The following is an 18,735-nucleotide window of genomic DNA, read 5'->3' as shown; positions in this document are numbered from 1 at the left end:
AGTATATGGCATTATTTATCTGTTATAGTAGATGAACTATTCAAGAATTGACTTGAAAATGTTTTACTTCAAGTTCACAACTTACATTATTTGTCTCTGCTTCAAGTCCACAATTTACAGTAATTGTGCCTACTGATTTACATATGAACTTCAGATATTTCTCCTGAGGCCATCTGTTTACTTTTCTATTTCATTCTTTGTGTATTTTATTCCTTCCAATAATACAGACAGCCTTGAAAGGACCCAGTTGTCAATTTGCATTCCAGATTAGTTGAAAGAAGAACCAAAACAAATGGAAAGTTGTTTTGCCAAGAAGTGTTAGGATGAATAAGCAGAGTTTCTCTTTCCAGATGGTTGTGGTGAACCTGTTTGCCCTAAATTATTTCTCTGGGGGTATTAAGATTAAGGCAACTGAAGAAACTGGCAGTAGGAAAGAAGAGGAGAAGCTGGAAAAACCAAGGGATCCTAATGAGTAAGGTTTTACACAGCTACTGTACTAAATTAGTCATCATAGTTACAGACAGTATAAACAGACGGTGGAAAGAGAGGAGATTGCAAAAGCCTTGAATAAGATGAAAATTGCAAAGTGGCTGAGTGGATGACAATGCAGTTGAGTTTCTCAAGAAGGGGTGGCAGTGCTGTCAGTTGGTTAGTCAGGCTATGGTGAAGTGTATTACAACTGACAGAATGTATATGTAGTGCCCTTATATTATGGCATGGGACAAAAATGAATGCTTGAATTACACACTTCTAAGTCTTTTGAGTATACCAGGTAAGATGAATGGGAGAGTGGTGATTAGTGGATGGTGACATGCACAAAACATCTGATTGAGGAGGAATATTTGGCTTCAGGAGAGGTTGGGGATATGGGGACTAATTGTTAGTTCTGAAGAAATATTGTGAGAAATACTTCAAAAAAGAGAGAAAGAATTGTGTATGGCATATATGAATCAGGAGGAAGTATGTGATAGAGTTGACAGAAAGGCCTCGTGGAAAGTACTATGAATATAGGGGGTACATGAAAAGTGACTTAAATGTCGTGAGGAGTTTTTTTAGGAAGAGATTTTTTTTTTTTTTCAAACTATTTGCCATTTGCCACGTTAGCAAGGTAGCGTTAAGAACAGAGGACTGAACCTTTGATGGAATATCCTCACCTGGCCCCCTTCTCTTTTCCATCTTTTGGAAAATTAAAAAAAAAACGAGAGGGGAGGATTTCCAGCCCCCCGCTCCCTCCCCTTTAAGTCGCCTTCTACGACACGCAGGGAATACGTGGGAAGTATTCTTTCTCCCCTATCCCCAGGGATAGGGGAGAAAGAATAGAAGAGTGAGATATGTGTGTAAATAGGAAGGAAGGAGCATGAGTGTTTCCTAGTGAAGTTGGATCTATATCCAATTGTGATATCACTGTCATTGTTATTATGTACATGGTTGTAGTGTTGTGCTGAAGTGGTTTGGATGTATGAAGTGCATGAGTGAAGAAGGATTGACCAAGAGGATATACATGTCAGAAGTAGAGGGAGGAAGGAGAACAGCAAGACCAAGAAGATGGAAAGATGGTTAGAAGGTTACCTTAGGTAGTGCACATGCATCAACCTTTCAGGTCATGTGACTGCAGAAAATATGCAGATTTTTAGATGTAATAAGTGTTGAAGAGTTACAATTATATATATAAGTTAGTGAAAAAAGTGAAATAGAAAGACAGCTGAAGCTGAATTGTGAAGAAGTAAGTTACTTGGAGTGCAGTTTTAGAGGGATTAAGGAGGGATGTAACCATGGAACCCCAACCACCCAAGCACTTTGCTCCTGTCTAATGGAGCAGCAGATTACATAAACACTGCACCTTATTTTCATGGAGGTAAATCTGGGGTGATGAAGGACTTTTGTAGCAACATATAGAAAAGAGCTAGAATATTTCCAAGCACATATTTTGACTGTAAAGTGTTTTTTATAGATTAGGGCTTAATGTATCATTTACTGTAATATTTCTACTTATATTCATATTTTTCACCAGTACTATACCCATGGAAGAAATTACCATATCCTTACCCCTTTTCGTGAGGAAGGATTTACAGAGATGTACCGGACACACCCTTTCCTAAATATATTCATGTTATTCACCACTAGTGATGTGTCTGTGTAAGAAATAGGAGTAACTAAGAGTAAAGTTTGACACAAACAATCAGGACCTCCACATCCTTCCCTCATACCCCAAGGTGAGGAATAATTGTCCCAGACATGTTGGCCACACCCTCTCCTCCCACTCATTTTCAGTGTAAATGACCATATCCTTACCCCTTATTGTGAGGTGAGGAAGGATTTACAGAGATGTACTGGACACACCCTTTCTTAAATATATTCATGTTATTCATCACCAGTGATGTATCTGTAAGAAATAGGAGTAACTAAGAATAAAATTTGACACAAACAATCAGGACCACATCTTTCCCTCATACCTCAAGGTGAGGAAGAATTGTCCCAGACATGTTAGCCACACTCTCTCCTCCCGCTAATTTTTGGTGTAACTAGTGTAGTGTTACTAGATTATTTATGTTATTCACTGCCATTGCTGTGCATGTGCAAAAAATGAGAGTAATGTTTGATACTAAGTTTAAAAGAAAGAAAGAGATGAGACCTCTGTCTTTCCCTCTCATCTCAAGGTATCAGATGTGTCTTCCACACCCTATCCTCCTTAACTCAGCACTTCACCAAGCCAGCACAAGGGTAGTTGTTCAGTTTTACCATGTGTTGGCAACATCTCTTTCTCTGTCTTACTCAGCTTTGCACCAGGCCAGTACAAGAGTGGTTGTCTTACTTTTTTATGTATATTCTTTTACTCTTGCATGTCTGTCAGTCAGTTGCTCTGAATATTATAGTGAATTCTCCAGCCAATCCCCCGATGTAAGAAGTAAGATTGAACCCCCCCCCCCCCCCTGTCTAGCAAAAATCATCATTTCTACCCTAACATTTGTTAATATCCTGACAAGAGAGTCAGTTGCAGGAAACAAGTAACAGTATACGTTTGTCCCCCTGCCAAATCATTGCATTGATTTTTTCTGCTAAGTAGAGCTTCCTTCCCTTCAATTTACTGTGATATGACTACATGGCTGAAGGGTAAGTGAGGGGTTTACCTAAAAAGTATGATCTTAACTTGTAAAACCATGTCTTTATGCTATAATGAATGTATGCCCTTCACACATTGAACATCTAGTTCACCCTCCAGTGACCTTTGTGGTTCAAGATTGGTTGGGCTATCAGGTGAGAGGGTACTAACTTACTGATAAGTTATTGTATACAATAGTGTAGTCCTTTTTGTATAGTAAATGTGCTGTCTGAAAATTCAGTCCTGGAGAAGGCTAATTATAGACTGAGTAGGAAGTTTTTTCCTGCTCACACTTCCCTGTAAAAATCCCATGGCAGTATAATGTGTTTCATTTTTTTTTTTTTTTTAGTTGGAAGGGGTAACAAGTGGGGAGGTGCCTTCTACTTCACCATTATCATTTTATTTGATAAGTTTATGATCACAGGTAATCTTGTCCCAGACCATCAGATCTTTTATCTATCCTTCCCATGTACTCCTGTAATGTATTTTAGATGTGATGGTTGTCTACAAGTGGTGGAGGAGCTGACTGTGGGTGTGCTGGCAGCTCTGCTACTGCCTGTCCATACCATTCGTGACCCAGATCAACTCATGACATACCCTGCCCTCCCTGCTGGTAAGTTGATATTTGTCTTAGTGAGTTACATTACATCCAGGGTCTTCAAACAGAAGTTATATACGTTAGTTTTTGTAGATTCAGATGTTCAATAATCATAGTTGTCCCCTTACCTCAAAACCAATAGAATTAGGTAATCTTATTATTGAACTACACAGTAATTTGAGAATTAATGATATACTAATCCTAAAGCCCCCTCTCTTAGGTTTTGTCAGTATGATGTAAAACAGAAAAATCTCCCTCCTGTGCATGGCAGTAACAATTAATACTAGTGACTGGACTTGGGTACCAAGTTACTTCTTACCTTTAGTTGCCTGAACTACCTCTGGAGACCCTTCATCATGGCACAAAATCATGTACTTAAGAATGATTTTTCAGTCAAGTAGTGGTGTGTGACAAGGCATAGTTTCTTTCTGCTTTTATAGAATGCATCCAGTTGTTTCTTATTATCTTTCTTTTACAGCTTAACAGAATTTACTCAGAGATTCAGAGTAAGCCATGAGTTCACTAATTTGTTGTGACAAAGCCTTATACTGCTCCTGCATACAGTTACAAAATATGGACCATCCCAATCATTGTGAACATCAGTAATTACAGCACTTGTTTAACTTCTGCTGTTGCGCTTGTATACAGAATGGCTGTATAACACCCTTTTTTAATAGCCACCTTTTTTATGCGTATTTTCTTTTGATATTATCATCCTTTTGTAGTAGTTGATTCTGTAAACCATTCCATTATCTAATTATTGTAATTTTTCATTTATCTCTGGGATAGGGAAGAAATAATAGGTCCCACATATTCCCAGGTGTCATGGAAGGCAACTAAAAGGGGCAGGAGCAGGAGGCTGGAAATCTTCCCCTCCGTATATTTCAGTTTCTAAATGTTTAACAGAATAAGGTGCTAACAAGGAAAACTCATCCTCCTCAAAGCCTCAGGCTAGGATGTCTGAATGTGCATTGATGTAATGAGGTTGAGGAAAACAAAAAGATATGTAGTATGTTTGAAGATAGGAACTTGGATGTTTAACTCTGAGTGAAATAAAGCCCTAGGAAAAGGGGAAAGAATGGGCTGTTAATGTCTTAGGGTTAAAGCCAGGGATCAATGAGTGGGCAAGAGCTTAAGAAGGGGTAGCGCCACTGTAGGAGAAGGGGTTGTGGGATTGTTTCAGTGTAAGGAATTGAGCCCTCAGCTGGTTTAGGCAAAAATTATTATGAGAGGTGGGTGATTATTCATGCATATGCATTAAAAATGAGGGGGTGGGGAGACCATCTGCATCCTTCTTCTGTACAGGCACCACTGATGAGCATTAGGTATCCCTTCTCAAGTCCTCCAAAGAAGTAGAAGTCTGTAAAGTCTAACTTTCAGAGCATCCTTCTTCAGGAAAATGACTTTCATCCTTACTGTTGTGGCCATTATACTGCTGGAGTCCCCAGACATTATCAGTATGGTCATGCAGGCATGGCATTTCATTTAACAGGCACTGATGTGATGCAGAGCATCCTGGGATGCTGAGCATCAAGGATCCTTTCATGTCGGAAGATAATAGGAGTGAGGAATGTGTGCCAGTTGTAGTACTGTATAGTTTAAGGATTAGACTCTCCTTGAACAGATGCTGTTTGGTTGCAGGCTTGGTTGAGATGGCAGCCTGTTTCCTCTGTTCTCCCAGTATTTTCTAGAAAGAATGGAAGTCCTACTCTGCTTAACCACAGTTCATTATCACAATCCCAACTGATTTCAGCCTACGTATGTTGGTACAATTGACATACCACATTAGTGGAGCTATTTGGGATAGGGAGGACATGGATTTATGTTGTGCTGGTAAAGGTATCCTGCCAAGTTAATTGAAGGAAAGAGTGTTATGTTTACATTAGTGAAGTAAATATAGCTTATTAGTGCAATGGGTATTTTTTCCTCTTAGGAGTGGAAACTGATGCTTGCTGTGCTGGTTGAAAGATTATCATGTCATGCTAACATTAATGCAATAGGTGTAAGATATCACTTGTGGCTGCTGTTCCCACTGGGGAGAGGAAGCTGATGTCTGCCATGTTGCTAAAAGGAGTGAGTATTGCAGTGTTCTCTAGGTATACAAGTCCACCTGTTATCCTTACCCTGCATAGTTTTGGGTCACCTTAAGGCAAAGTGTATCTCTTGCCAGGGAAATGGTTAAGCCATTGGGAAGTAGTGCTGATAACTGAGACTGCTGGTAGGTGACCTCCTCATAATGCTGTAGTAGTTCCTGGGTCATCGTTGCTTGGACTGCTCTCTGGTTAGCTGGGCCTTTGATAAAGAAGGGACTGGGTAAAGTACTTTGTGAGTTTCATGGACAGTGTTTTCTCTATGATATTTGACCAAAGAAGACACTGCTCAATCACTTACTCTGCTGCTTTCAAAATGCATTTCTTTCTCCACATCTCACTGGAGCTTTACATTAACAATCACCAACCTTGTGTAGTCTACTTTCATACTAATGCAAATCAGTCTTGAACTCACTTTTTTACGGTTATTAACATGATCCCTCAGATCATTCTTCATCAGCAAACCTACCCCTTCTTTCACTCAACTTCTTACTAACCTCAGACTTTATCCCTCAAACATTCCCAAATCATTGCATCCCTTTACCCTTCAACTTTGGTTGACTCAGAACCAGAACATCTGAGTTTTATCATTAAACAGGTAGCACCATATTTTCATCTTCACTACAAACACACACATTCAGTCACCCCAGCCTGAATTAAAAGAGAATTTCCAATTCCGTCATCCTGCTTTTGTTAGTAATTCATATAATATGCAGGAAGTATATGAGCAGTAATCTGCATCTCCTATGTACTGAGATATATTTTTGGGGGGAGGGGAAAAATTATGTACACAAAATTCTCTCTATCATAACTTTCTTTCATCGTTATTTTTATCAAATAATTTTGTTTCAGTTCGCCTGTTGTTCGAATGGGTTCGATGTGAGAGAGGTATGCTCATGTCAGAGGCAATGAAGAGTAAGCAACAGATCTGGCCAGGACTTTGCACATTAGTTAACAACTTGCAACAGCCTTTGGGGTCTTTTAGTGCAAGTAAATGTAAGTATAACTTGCAACAGCCTATGGGGTCTTTTAGTGTTATTGAATGTAAGGAAATTATAGTATTCTTACATGTCCATGAGTGGGTAGTGTGGAGGTTATTAACATCATTTATTTCAAGAAGAAACTTTGATTTATATAGATATGTAAAATCTTCAAGCTCTTAACGGGGTTGTAAATTATATCTCATATTCTGATACATTTTGTAGTGTAAAGAAAAGCTCCTTATTGTAAAGAAAAGTTTATACTTTGTGCTCGAATCTTGAATTGATATATTTAATCAATACATGTAAGTAGACAATGGTTGGTAGGCAGCCAACAGTCAGGGAGGTATATTACCTGTACTACCTGCTTGGGTATTGGGTGGGTTAGAGACACCCACGAAGTGAGCCAGCATTTCATTGGTTATCAAGTTGCACTCCTCTGACCCAGGTAGCTGTCTTTTCTTTCTGCCTCATGCACATGTGGACTACTACAATCTCTCCTTGTCATACATAACACTTGACAATACTGAACTCCCACAGCTCATTCATAGTAAATCAAAGATTTTCTTGTGGTTAGCACTATGAACTAACCCTGCTTTTTGGCAGAATGTTAGGAGCAATAGATGGAAGTAATAGGAAGGAACATATAGGTAGGAGCATTAGGTAGAATTAGTAATAGGGACATTAGGTAGGAGCTTCTGCAAGCACTGCACTAGAGTTACCCTCTGCTAGTGGCCTGTTAAGGGTGAGGAACTAAAGCTAAGAAGTGGCACTGGAGTTTACTAGCTATGGAGACTCAATTGCCATGGCCATCCCCTTGAGGGAGTTCCATCAAAGATATTTATTATTTTTATTTATTTTGCTTTGTCGCTGTCTCCCGCGTTAGCGAGGTAGCGAAAGGAAACAGACGAAAGAATGCCCTGGTTCAATCCACTGACAGCACGTCGACCCCGGTATACCACATCGTTCCAAATCACTCTATTCCTTTCACGCCATTCACCCTCCTGCATATTCAGGCCCTGATCACTCAAAATCTTTTTCACTCCATCTTTCCACCTCCAATTTGGTCTCCCACTTCTCCTCGTTCGCTCCACCGCTGACACATATATCCTCTTGGTCAATCTTTCCTCACTCATTCTCCCCATGTGACCAAAACCATTTCAAAACACCCTCTTCTGCTCTCTCAACCACACTCTTTTTATTACCACACATCTCTCTTACCCTTTTATTCCTTACTCGATCAAACCACCTCACACCACATATTGTCCTCAAACATCTCATTTCCAGCACATTCACCCTCCTCCGCACAATTCTATCTATAGCCCACGCCTCGAAACCATATAACATTGTTGGAACCACTATTCCTTCAAACATACCCATTTTTGCTTTCCGAGATAATATTCTTGACTTCCACACATTTTTCAACGCTCCCAGAACTTTCGCCCCCTTCCCCACCCCATGATTCACTTCCGCTTCCATGGTTTCATCCGCTGCCAGATCCACTCCCAGATATCTAAAACACTTCACTCCCTCCAGTTTTTCATGTATTCAATACATGAAATAATCATCTTTCCTGTTTATGTGTTATTCTATGGCAGAAATAATTTTTCTCTACTTTGACAATAATTTTCTATCCATTTGGATTTATGTCCAAGGAATGTATTTTTTAAACAGCCACTCATGAATTTTGTGTTAATTCTTCAAGATCAGTGAAATACTATCTTTGGTTTATTTTCAGATTCAGAGGTGCCATTGGTGGAAGACTGGGACCTGCAAGGTTTTGAGCCACTTCAGAAAATGTTGAGTAAATACAAGTAAATATCTTACTTTTACCTTTGGTGTCTCTTAAAAGATGAAATAAAATATTTCCTTAAACACTTTACTGTAAGAGATCTTGGTGAGAACTGTCTTTTCGAATCCATTTCAAGACTCCGTCTTCACCTTTGTCAGCCTTTTCCTTTCTTAGTTCTTTGCTTTGAGCTTATAGATATTTCTTACGATGCTATGCCTCTTCAACTCCATTAACTCAATATCCTTATTTTGTAAATCTTAACCTGGTATAATATTATGTAATATGCATACTGTAATTATCATATAGGTGATTTGTGTAAACTGCATACTTAACCTTTTCAGAGCACAACTGATTTCTTGGCCTCCCTCCATTGTACAAAATGTATGATATTTTTTCATTCATTTCTGAGAAGTTGCACAAAAAATATAAAGAATTTTTTTAAGAACTAAGATTTAACCATTTCTAGTTAAGGAAGAACACAAAATCTTCCAGATCCACCAATCTTAATTATACAAGTTACATGCACGTAACATTTTGTAACTTTTTGATTCATGTGCAGAAAAGCTATGAAAACATTATTGTTTCATATGAATAAGGAATTTGTTGTTAAGGAAAAGCAAATTATTAAACAGATTTGCAAGTCATAAGTTAGGGCAGCTTGGTGGGTGCAGCTAAGATTGATTACATAATTTTAAGAGGAAGGTATTAAGAATATATGGTGTGGGAGGCAAGTTGTTAGAAGCAGTGAAAAGTTTTTATCGAGGATGTAAGGCATGTGTACGTGTAGGAAGAGAGGAAAGTGATTGGTTCTCAGTGAATGTAGGTTTGCGGCAGGGGTGTGTGATGTCTCCATGGTTGTTTAATTTGTTTATGGATGGGGTTGTTAGGGAGGTAAATGCAAGAGTTTTGGAAAGAGGGGCAAGTATGAAGTCTGTTGGGGATGAGAGAGCTTGGGAAGTGAGTCAGTTGTTGTTCGCTGATGATACAGCGCTGGTGGCTGATTCATGTGAGAAACTGCAGAAGCTGGTGACTGAGTTTGGTAAAGTGCGTGAAAGAAGAAAGTTAAGAGTAAATGTGAATAAGAGCAAGGTTATTAGGTACAGTAGGGTTGAGGGTCAATTCAATTGGGAGGTGAGTTTAAATGGAGAAAAACTGGAGGAAGTGAAGTGTTTTAGATATCTGGGAGTGGATCTGGCAGCGGATGGAACCATGGAAGCGGAAGTGGATCATAGGGGGGGGAGGGGGCGAAAATTCTGGGAGCCTTGAAGAATGTGTGGAAGTCAAGAACATTATCTCGGAAAGCAAAAATGGGTATGTTTGAAGGAATAGTGGTTCCAACAATGTTGTATGGTTGCGAGGCGTGGGCTATGGATAGAGTTGTGTGCAGGAGGATGGATGTGCTGGAAATGAGATGTTTGAGGACAATATGTGGTGTGAGGTGGTTTGATCGAGTAAGTAACGTAAGGGTAAGAGAGATGTGTGGAAATAAAAAGAGCATGGTTGAGAGAGCAGAAGAGGGTGTTTTGAAATGGTTCAGGCACATGGAGAGAATGAGTGAGGAAAGATTGACCAAGAGGATATATGTGTCAAGGTGGAGGGAACGAGGAGAAGAGGGAGACCAAATTGGAGGTGGAAAGATGGAGTGAAAAAGATTTTGTGTGATCGGGGCCTGAACATGCAGGAGGGTGAAAGGAGGGCAAGGAATAGAGTGAATTGGAGCGATGTGGTATACCGGGGTTGACGTGCTGTCAGTGGATTGAATCAAGGCATGTGAAGCGTCTGGGGTAAACCATGGAAAGCTGTGTAGGTATGTATATTTGCGTGTGTGGATGTATGTATATACATGTGTATGGGGGTGGGTTGGGCCATTTCTTTCGTCTGTTTCCTTGCGCTACCTCGCAAACGCGGGAGACAGCGACAAAAAAAAAAATATATATATATATATATATATATATATATATATATATATATATATATATATATATATATATATATATATATATATATTATCCCTGGGGATAGGGGAGAAAGAATACTTCCCACGTATTCCCTGCGTGTCGTAGAAGGCGACTAAAAGGGGAGGGAGCGGGGGGCTGGAAATCCTCCCCTCTTGTTTTTTTTTTTTTTAATTTTCCAAGAAAAGGAACAGAGAAGGGGGCCAGGTGAGGATGTTCCCTCAGAGGCCCAGTCCTCTGTTCTTAACGCTACCTTGCTGATGCGGGAAATGGCGAATAGTTTGAAAAAAAAAAAAAAAAAGAATTTTCTTATCCAGTTTTCCAGGACACATATTAGTTGTTCTCTTGGTTGCTTTTGTTGAACATGACCATGACATTATAAGTTGTATTTACACCAGCGTCACTTACTGACTTGAATGGCTTTGTTATGAGAGCTGTACAGTGGAGGGCAATTGAGAGTTTAGCTCAAACGTTTGTTTTTCACAAGTGCACAACTTGCTTTTTATGAAACATCCTGAATTGTTCTATCAACAGGTGTAAGGTGGTGAAACTTTCATCTCCAATTTTTCAGGTATCGTGAAGGCTTGTCAAAACCAAGTCCAGAGGAATACAACTGTATTAGGGCCTCCCGACTAACTGATATTGCTAAATGGTTTGCTGAACAGGTCATTGATGGAAATTCTGTCATCAAGGTAAGGCAGTACATTGTCAAAAATAGTATCGTTAGTAACAAAATATAGTTTTTTTTTACCTGATTGCCTTTCCCACCTTCACAGTTTCATATTAGGAACCGACAAACTTAGGTCTTACTTACATACATCCAGTCTTTAGTTGCCACCTATAAAGTACCAAAACCAGTATCAGTCACCCACTTTTTCTACCAAATTTGTGATCCTTTTCTTGTCACAAGATTTATTTGCTTCACATACATCCTCTTGCTATCTCTTGTGTGCACAATCATTTTGAAATGTTATCATGATAGAATCATTACACCTGATTGTGTAATGATGTTCTCACAAGCCCCTTCCTCATTATTTATATTATTATACTTGATCGCAGTTTCCCACATCAGCAAGGTAGCGCCAGGAAACAGATGAAGAAAGAATGGCCCATCCACTCATGTACACGTATACATACATAAACGCCCATACACGCACATATACATACATATATATATCAACCTATACACTTATACTTACATATACATACACATGAATAGACACATACATATATACACATGTATATATTCGTACTTGCTTGCCTTCATCCATTCCTGGTGCTACCCTGTCCCACAGGAACCAGCATTGCTACCCCCTGCTTTAGCGAGGTAGCGCCAGGAAAACAGACAAAAGAGGCCACATTCGTTCACACTCAGTCTCTAGCTCTCAGGTATAATACACTGAAACCACAGCTCCCTATCCACATCCAAGCCCCACAGACCTTTTCATAGTTTACCCCAGATGTTTCACATGCCCTGGTTCTGTCCAACCATAACCTCCACTCTCGATTCCAGTTCAGAAATGGTGTCTGTGCTTATTCCAAAACAAACATGTGACATACCTTGAGGACCTTGAATTCTGAAACTTTGATGTCTCCGGCTCAAGATCTGCCTTCCAACTACATGTACACCACTGATTTTCTGGCACTCTTGGTTCCAAAACCTTGCCGGATTAATCAATATACCGGACCAACCATGGTCATGTAATAATAATTCATCAACGCACCTCTAACCCACTAATTATACATCTCCCATGTGTCTAAAGTATACCATGGACTGCTAGAAATTTGCCTTAAACAAATACTAAATGTAAATTAAATAAATATAGGAAAGTGAAGAGAGAGGCATTTGGGCGATTTTTCGCAGGGAAATAGTGCAAATGACTGGGAGATGCATAAAAGAAAGAGGCAAGAGGTCAATAGAAAGGTGCAAGAGGTGAAAAAGAGGGCAAATGAGAGATGAGGTGAGCATATCATTAAATTTTAGGGAGAATAAAAAGATGTTTGGGAAAGAGGTAAATAAAATGCGTAAGACAAGAGAACAAATGGAAACATCGGTGAAGGGGCAAATGGGGAGGTAATAACAAGGAGTAGTGAAGTGAGAAGGAGATGGAGTGAGTATTTTGAAGATTTGTTGAATGTGTGTGATGATAGAGTGGCAGATATAGGGTGTTTTGGTCGAGGTGGTGTGCAAAGTGAGAGGGTTAGGGAAAATGATTTGGTAAACAGAGAAGAGGTAGTAAATGCTTTGCGGAAGATGAAAGCCGGCAAGGCAGCAGGTTTGGATGGTATTGCAGTGGAATTTATTAAAAAAGGGGGTGACTGTATTATTGACTGGTTGGTAAGGTTATTTAATGTATGTATGACTCGTGGTGAGGTTCCTGAGGATTGGCGGAATGCGTGCATAGTGCCATTGTACAAAGGCAAAGGGGATAAGAGTGAGTGCTCAAATTACAGAGGTATAAGTTTGTTGAGTATTCCTGGCAAATTATATGGGAGGGTATTGATTGAGAGGGTGAAGGCATGTACAGAGCATCAGATTGGGGAAGAGCAGTGTGGTTTCAGAAGTGGTAGAGGATGTGTGGATCAGGTGTTTGCTTTGAAGAATGTATGAGAGAAATACTTAGAAAAGCAAATGGATTTGTATGTAGCATTTATGGATATGGAGAAGGCATATGATAGAGTTGATAGAGATGCTCTGTGGAAGGTATTAAGAATATATGGTGTGGGAGGAAAGTTGTTAGAAGCAGTGAAAAGTTTTTATCGAGGATGTAAGGCATGTGTGCGTGTAGGAGGAGAGGAAAGTGATTGGTTCTCAGTGAATGTAGGTTTGCGGCAGGGGTGTGTGATGTCTCCATGGTTGTTTGATTTGTTTATGGATGGGGTTGTTAGGGAGGTGAATGCAAAAGTTTTGGAAAGAGGGGCAAGTATGAAGTCTGTTGGGGATGAGAGAGCTTGGGAAGTGAGTCAGTTGTTGTTCGCTGATAATACAGCGCTGGTGGCTGATTCATGTGAGAAACTGCAGAAGCTGGTGACTGAGTTTGGTAAAGTGTGTGAAAGAAGAAAGTTAAGAGTAAATGTGAATAAGAGCAAGGTTATTAGGTACAGTAGGGTTGAGGGTCAAGTCAATTGGGAGGTAAGTTTGAATGGAGAAAAAGTGGAGGAAGTAAAGTGTTTTAGATATCTGGGAGTGGATCTTGCAGCGGATGGAACCATGGAAGCGGAAGTGGATCATAGGGTGGGGGAGGGGGCGAAAATTCTGGGAGCCTTGAAGAATGTGTGGAAGTCGAGAACATTATCTCGGAAAGCAAAAATGGGTATGTTTGAAGGAATAGTGGTTCCAACAATGTTGTATGGTTGTGAGGTGTGGGCTATGGATAGAGTTGTGCGCAGGAGGATGGATGTGCTGGAAATGAGATGTTTGAGGACAGTGTGTGGTGTGAGGTGGTTTGATCGAGTAAGTAACGTAAGGGTAAGAGAGATGTGTGGAAATAAAAAGAGCGTGGTTGAGAGAGCAGAAGAGGGTGTTTTGAAATGGTTCGGGCACATGGAGAGAATGAGTGAGGAAAGATTGACCAAGAGGATATATGTGTCGGAGGTGGAGGGAACGAGGGGAAGTAGGAGACCAAATTGGAGGTGGAAAGATGGAGTGAAAAAGATTTTGTGTGATCGGGGCCTGAACATGCAGGAGGGTGAAAGGAGGGCAAGGAATAGAGTGAATTGGATCGATGTGGTATACCGGGGTTGACGTGCTGTCAGTGGATTGAATCAGGGCATGTGAAGCGTCTGGGGTAAACCATGGAAAGCTGTGTAGGTATGTATATTTGCGTGTGTGGACGTATGTATATACATGTGTATGGGGGGGGGGGTGGGGCCATTTCTTTCGTCTGTTTCCTTGCGCTACCTCGCAAACGCGGGAGACAGCGACAAAGTATAATAAATAAATATTATATATATATATATATATATATATATATATATATATATATATATATCTTTCAAACTATTTGCCATTTCCCGCATTAGCGAGGTAGCGTTAAGAACAGAGGACTGGGCCTTTGAGGGAATATCCTCACCTGGCCCCCTTCTCTGTTCCTTCTTTTGGAAAATTAAAAAAAAATGATGAGAGGGGAGGATTTCCAGCCCCCCGCTCCCTCCCCTTTTAGTCGCCTTCTATGACACGCAGGGAACACGTGGGAAGTATTCTCTCTCCCCTACCCCCAGGGATTATATATATATATATATATATATATATATATATATATATATATATATATATATATATATATATATATATATTTCAATCCTGTTTTCCCCTTACCTAGTATATTCATTGCAACCAAAATCTGCTGAAAAATATTTTCCCTTTAATACACTTTTATCTCTTAAGTAGCCCAGCCATGGAAATTTTGGGTGGTCCCAAGGAATGTGGCAAGAAAAGATACATAGAAAAAGGAAAAATGGGCAAACTGTCTATATTTATTGCTGTACACACACTTAAATTTGGTGCACTAAGTTTGCCTATCAAGTTTGTTGAATTTTGCCAACTCTTTGTCCCTTCTCTGTCACCACCAATTGATTATTGAGAGAGAACTATTCTCAATGCTAACAGTTTAACTTTCATATTATAATTAGTGCACCAAAGACATGCTAATTAGCCACTGAATGATGTGGGGCGTATAGCAGGGCACCCTTCTATCGGCACCTTGACTAGGTGGCAGGTCAAGGCACATGACCTCACCTAACCTACCAATTCCTGGAGAAATGAGCTTTATGGCCCAAACTATGGTTGCACATACACTTTTGCTGTCGGAAGACCTGTTAGTCTGCACTGCATATCAAATTTGCATTACATTTTCATTTAACCTATAAAGGACCCCAACCAAACTAGTATGGTTTATGTTATGATGCCATACTAGTAGGGATTACTTTTATTAACATTCACTCAGCTTTCTCCTTTCACATACTTTTCAAAACTCGTCACCAACTTCTGCAGTTTCTCACTTGAATCTGCCACCAGTACTGTATCATCATTAAACACACTCGCTTCCCAGGCCCTTTCATCCCCACAAGCTGCATACTCACCCCTCTCTCAAAGACTTGCATTTACGTCCCTTATCATCCCATCTAGACATACTGAGTGTCATCATGTGTGTACAACTGTAACCAATAAAGCTTCTAGCATCAAGTAAGGTAATCCTTGCACTGACCCTATTCTACCACCTTGCCTAGGCAACTCGCCCCCATCCCAAGCTCACCTTCATTTAACATTGATATCACTTTTATGGTTAGAAAATAAAATATTAGGAAATAGTGGAACTTTCCTCCGGAAAAATTAAGAGGTTCCTTATCCCATTCCTAAGCCTAACTAGATCAAAACAAGACCATTATGTAGCAGAAAACCTACTTATCCCCTGGGGATAGGGGATTAAGAATACTTCCCACGTATTTCCTGCGTGTCGTAGAAGGCGACTAAAAGGGGAGGGAGCGGGGGGCTGGAAATCCTCCCCTCTCGTTTTTTTTTTAATTTTCCAAAAGAAGGAACAGAGAAGAGGGCCAGGCTAGGATATTTCCTCAAAGGCCCAGTCCTCTGTTCTTAACGCTACCTCGCTGTCGCGGGAAATGGCGGATAGTATGAAAAAAAAAAATATATATATATATATATATATATACACACACATACATAAATGCCCATACACACACAAATTTATATATATTTATTATACTTAATCGCTGTCTCGCACGTTAGCGAGGTTGCACAAGGAAACAAACAAGGATTGGCCCAACCCACCCACATACACATGTATATACATCAATGCCCATACATGCACATATACATACATATACATTTCAACGTATACATACATCTGCATGCACAGACATAAACATATATACTCATGTACATATTCATACATGCTGACTTCATCCATTCCCATCGCCACTCCGCCACACATGAGATAGCATCCCCTCCAGCAATATAGCACACATATAAATGCATATACATAACATATACGTACACAGACATATACATATATACACATGTACATATTCATACTTGCTTGCCTTCATCCATTCTAGTTGCTACCCCACTACACAGGAAATGGTATCCCCCACCCCCCTTCAGCGAGGTAGTGCCAGGAAAAGACAACAAAGGCCATATTTGTTCACACTCAGTCTCTAGCTGTCATGTGTGATGCACTAAAACCACAGACCTTTCCATGGTTTACCCCAGACACTTCTCATGCCCCGGTTCAGTCCATTGACAGCTCATTGACCCTGGTATACCACATCGTTCCAATTCATGCTATTCCTTGCACGCCTTTCACCTTCCTGTCTGTTCATGCCCCGATCACTCAGAATCTATTTCACTCCATCCTTCCACCTCCAGTTTGGTCTCCCTTGTCTCCTTCTTCCCTCCACCTCTGACACATATATAATCTTTGTCAATCTTTCGTCTCTTATTCTTTCCATGTGTCCAAACCATTTCCACACACCCTCTTCTGCTCTCTCAACCACACTCTTTCTGTTGCCACATGTCTCTCTTACCCTATCATTACGTACTCGATCAAATCACCTCACACCACATATGGTCCTCAAACATTTCATTTCCAACATGACCACCCTCCTCTATACAACTCTATCCATGGCCCATGCCTCACAACCATATAACATTGTTGGAACTACTATTTCTTGAAACATACCCATTTTTGCTCTTCGAGATAACATTCTCTCCTTCCACACATTCTTCATTGTTCTCAGAACCTTCACCCGCTCCCCAACCCTATGACTCACTTCCACTTCCATGGTTCCATCCGCTGCTAAGTCCACTCCCAAATATCTAAGACACTTCACTTCCTCCAGTTTTTCTCCATTCAAACTTACATCCCAACTTACTTGTCCCTCAACCCTGCTAAACCTAATAACCTTGCTCTTATTCACATTTACTCTCAACTTTTTCCTTTCTCACACTTTTGCAAACTCAGTCACCAACCTCCGCAGTTTCTCACTCAAATCAGCCACTAGTGCTGTATCATCGGTGAACAACAACTGACTTGCTTCCCAGGCTACTCATCCCCAACAGACTGCATACTTGCCCCTCTCTCCAAAACTCTTGCATTCACCTCCCTAACCACTTCATCCATAAACAAATCAACAACCTCAAGGACATCAAACACCCCTGCCACAGACCAACCTTCACTGGGTACCAGTCAATCAACTCTCTTCCTACTCGTACACATGCCTTATATCCTTGATAAAAACTTATCACTATATCTAGTAGCTTACCTCCCACATCATATACTCTTAAGACCTCTTGAAATTCTCAATCTTCTCTCAGATCACCAGTATGAATTCTGTAAGGCAAAATCCATTGGTGGTATTCTTTCCTATCTTACCAATGTCTGGTCTTCATCCTTGTAAGATTTTAGGGAATCTTATGTAGATGCTGTTGATATATCCAAAGTTCCCCTCTTTTGGCTTCCGTCTCTTACTCTGTTGGTTGTTGATGGATCAGCCTACCCCACTTTCTCTATCAACATCAGTGTTCCTCAAAGTTCTGCCCTGTCTTCTGCACTTTTTCTCCTTTTTATTCTACAAATAACTAAATGCACTCACATGCTAATGACTCAACACTGCATTCCTCCACATCTTTCAGTTCTGCTCCTTCTCCCACTTGATCTGCATCTCATCTCAACACAGCTTCCTGAACGAACTCAGACTTGATATGGATTATCTGTGAGGTAGACTAAATCTTTGGGTAAATTTAATGCCTTCAAGACTGCTTCTCTATCCATCTCTTTATTGAAAATTCCTGACAACTTTCCTCTCTCTCCTTCAAAGGTTTTATGATTTCACCTCTTGACTCAGTGAACATACATAGTATTACTGTAACATCCACATTATCTTGGAAATCCCACAGTATGGAAATAGCCAAGTTTGTCTCCAAAAAATTGGGAGTCCTGTTTAGATGGAATTTCATTCCTTCCAAACAGTTGCTTCATATATACAAAGGATTGATCTGTCCATATATGGAGTCCTGTTCTCACATCTAGGGTGGTTCTAGCTCTGCATCTTCACTTGGCAGATTAAGGTGGAAGTATTCCAACTTATTAACTTTCCCAGGCTAGCTTCAAAACTTGAATCACTTACCCTGTGCTGCAATTGTGGTTCACTTTCCCTCTTCTATAGGTGTGACTGGTTTTTGCTTCTGAGATTAGGCTGTTT

General features: G+C 40.2%; 1 protein-coding gene across 2 annotated transcripts in view; it reads left to right on the top strand.

Moving 5' to 3' along the window:
• Positions 1–18,735, top strand: part of LOC139747634 (uncharacterized) — a 78,883-nt gene that overhangs the window by 36,006 nt on the left and 24,142 nt on the right. For both annotated transcript variants that reach the window (XM_071660132.1, XM_071660131.1), the window contains exons 8-12: positions 351–472; positions 3,592–3,713; positions 6,641–6,784; positions 8,507–8,582; positions 11,087–11,207. In XM_071660132.1, coding sequence (XP_071516233.1) covers positions 351–472; positions 3,592–3,713; positions 6,641–6,784; positions 8,507–8,582; positions 11,087–11,207 — 585 coding nt within the window. The remainder of the gene's footprint in view (positions 1–350; positions 473–3,591; positions 3,714–6,640; positions 6,785–8,506; positions 8,583–11,086; positions 11,208–18,735) is intronic.

Source organism: Panulirus ornatus, chromosome 69 (genome assembly GCF_036320965.1).
Source record: "Panulirus ornatus isolate Po-2019 chromosome 69, ASM3632096v1, whole genome shotgun sequence".
NCBI classification, from domain to species: Eukaryota; Metazoa; Arthropoda; class Malacostraca; order Decapoda; family Palinuridae; genus Panulirus; species Panulirus ornatus.
Note: the sequence above shows the minus strand (reverse complement) of the source record. Positions and strands in the feature narration are given on the sequence as shown.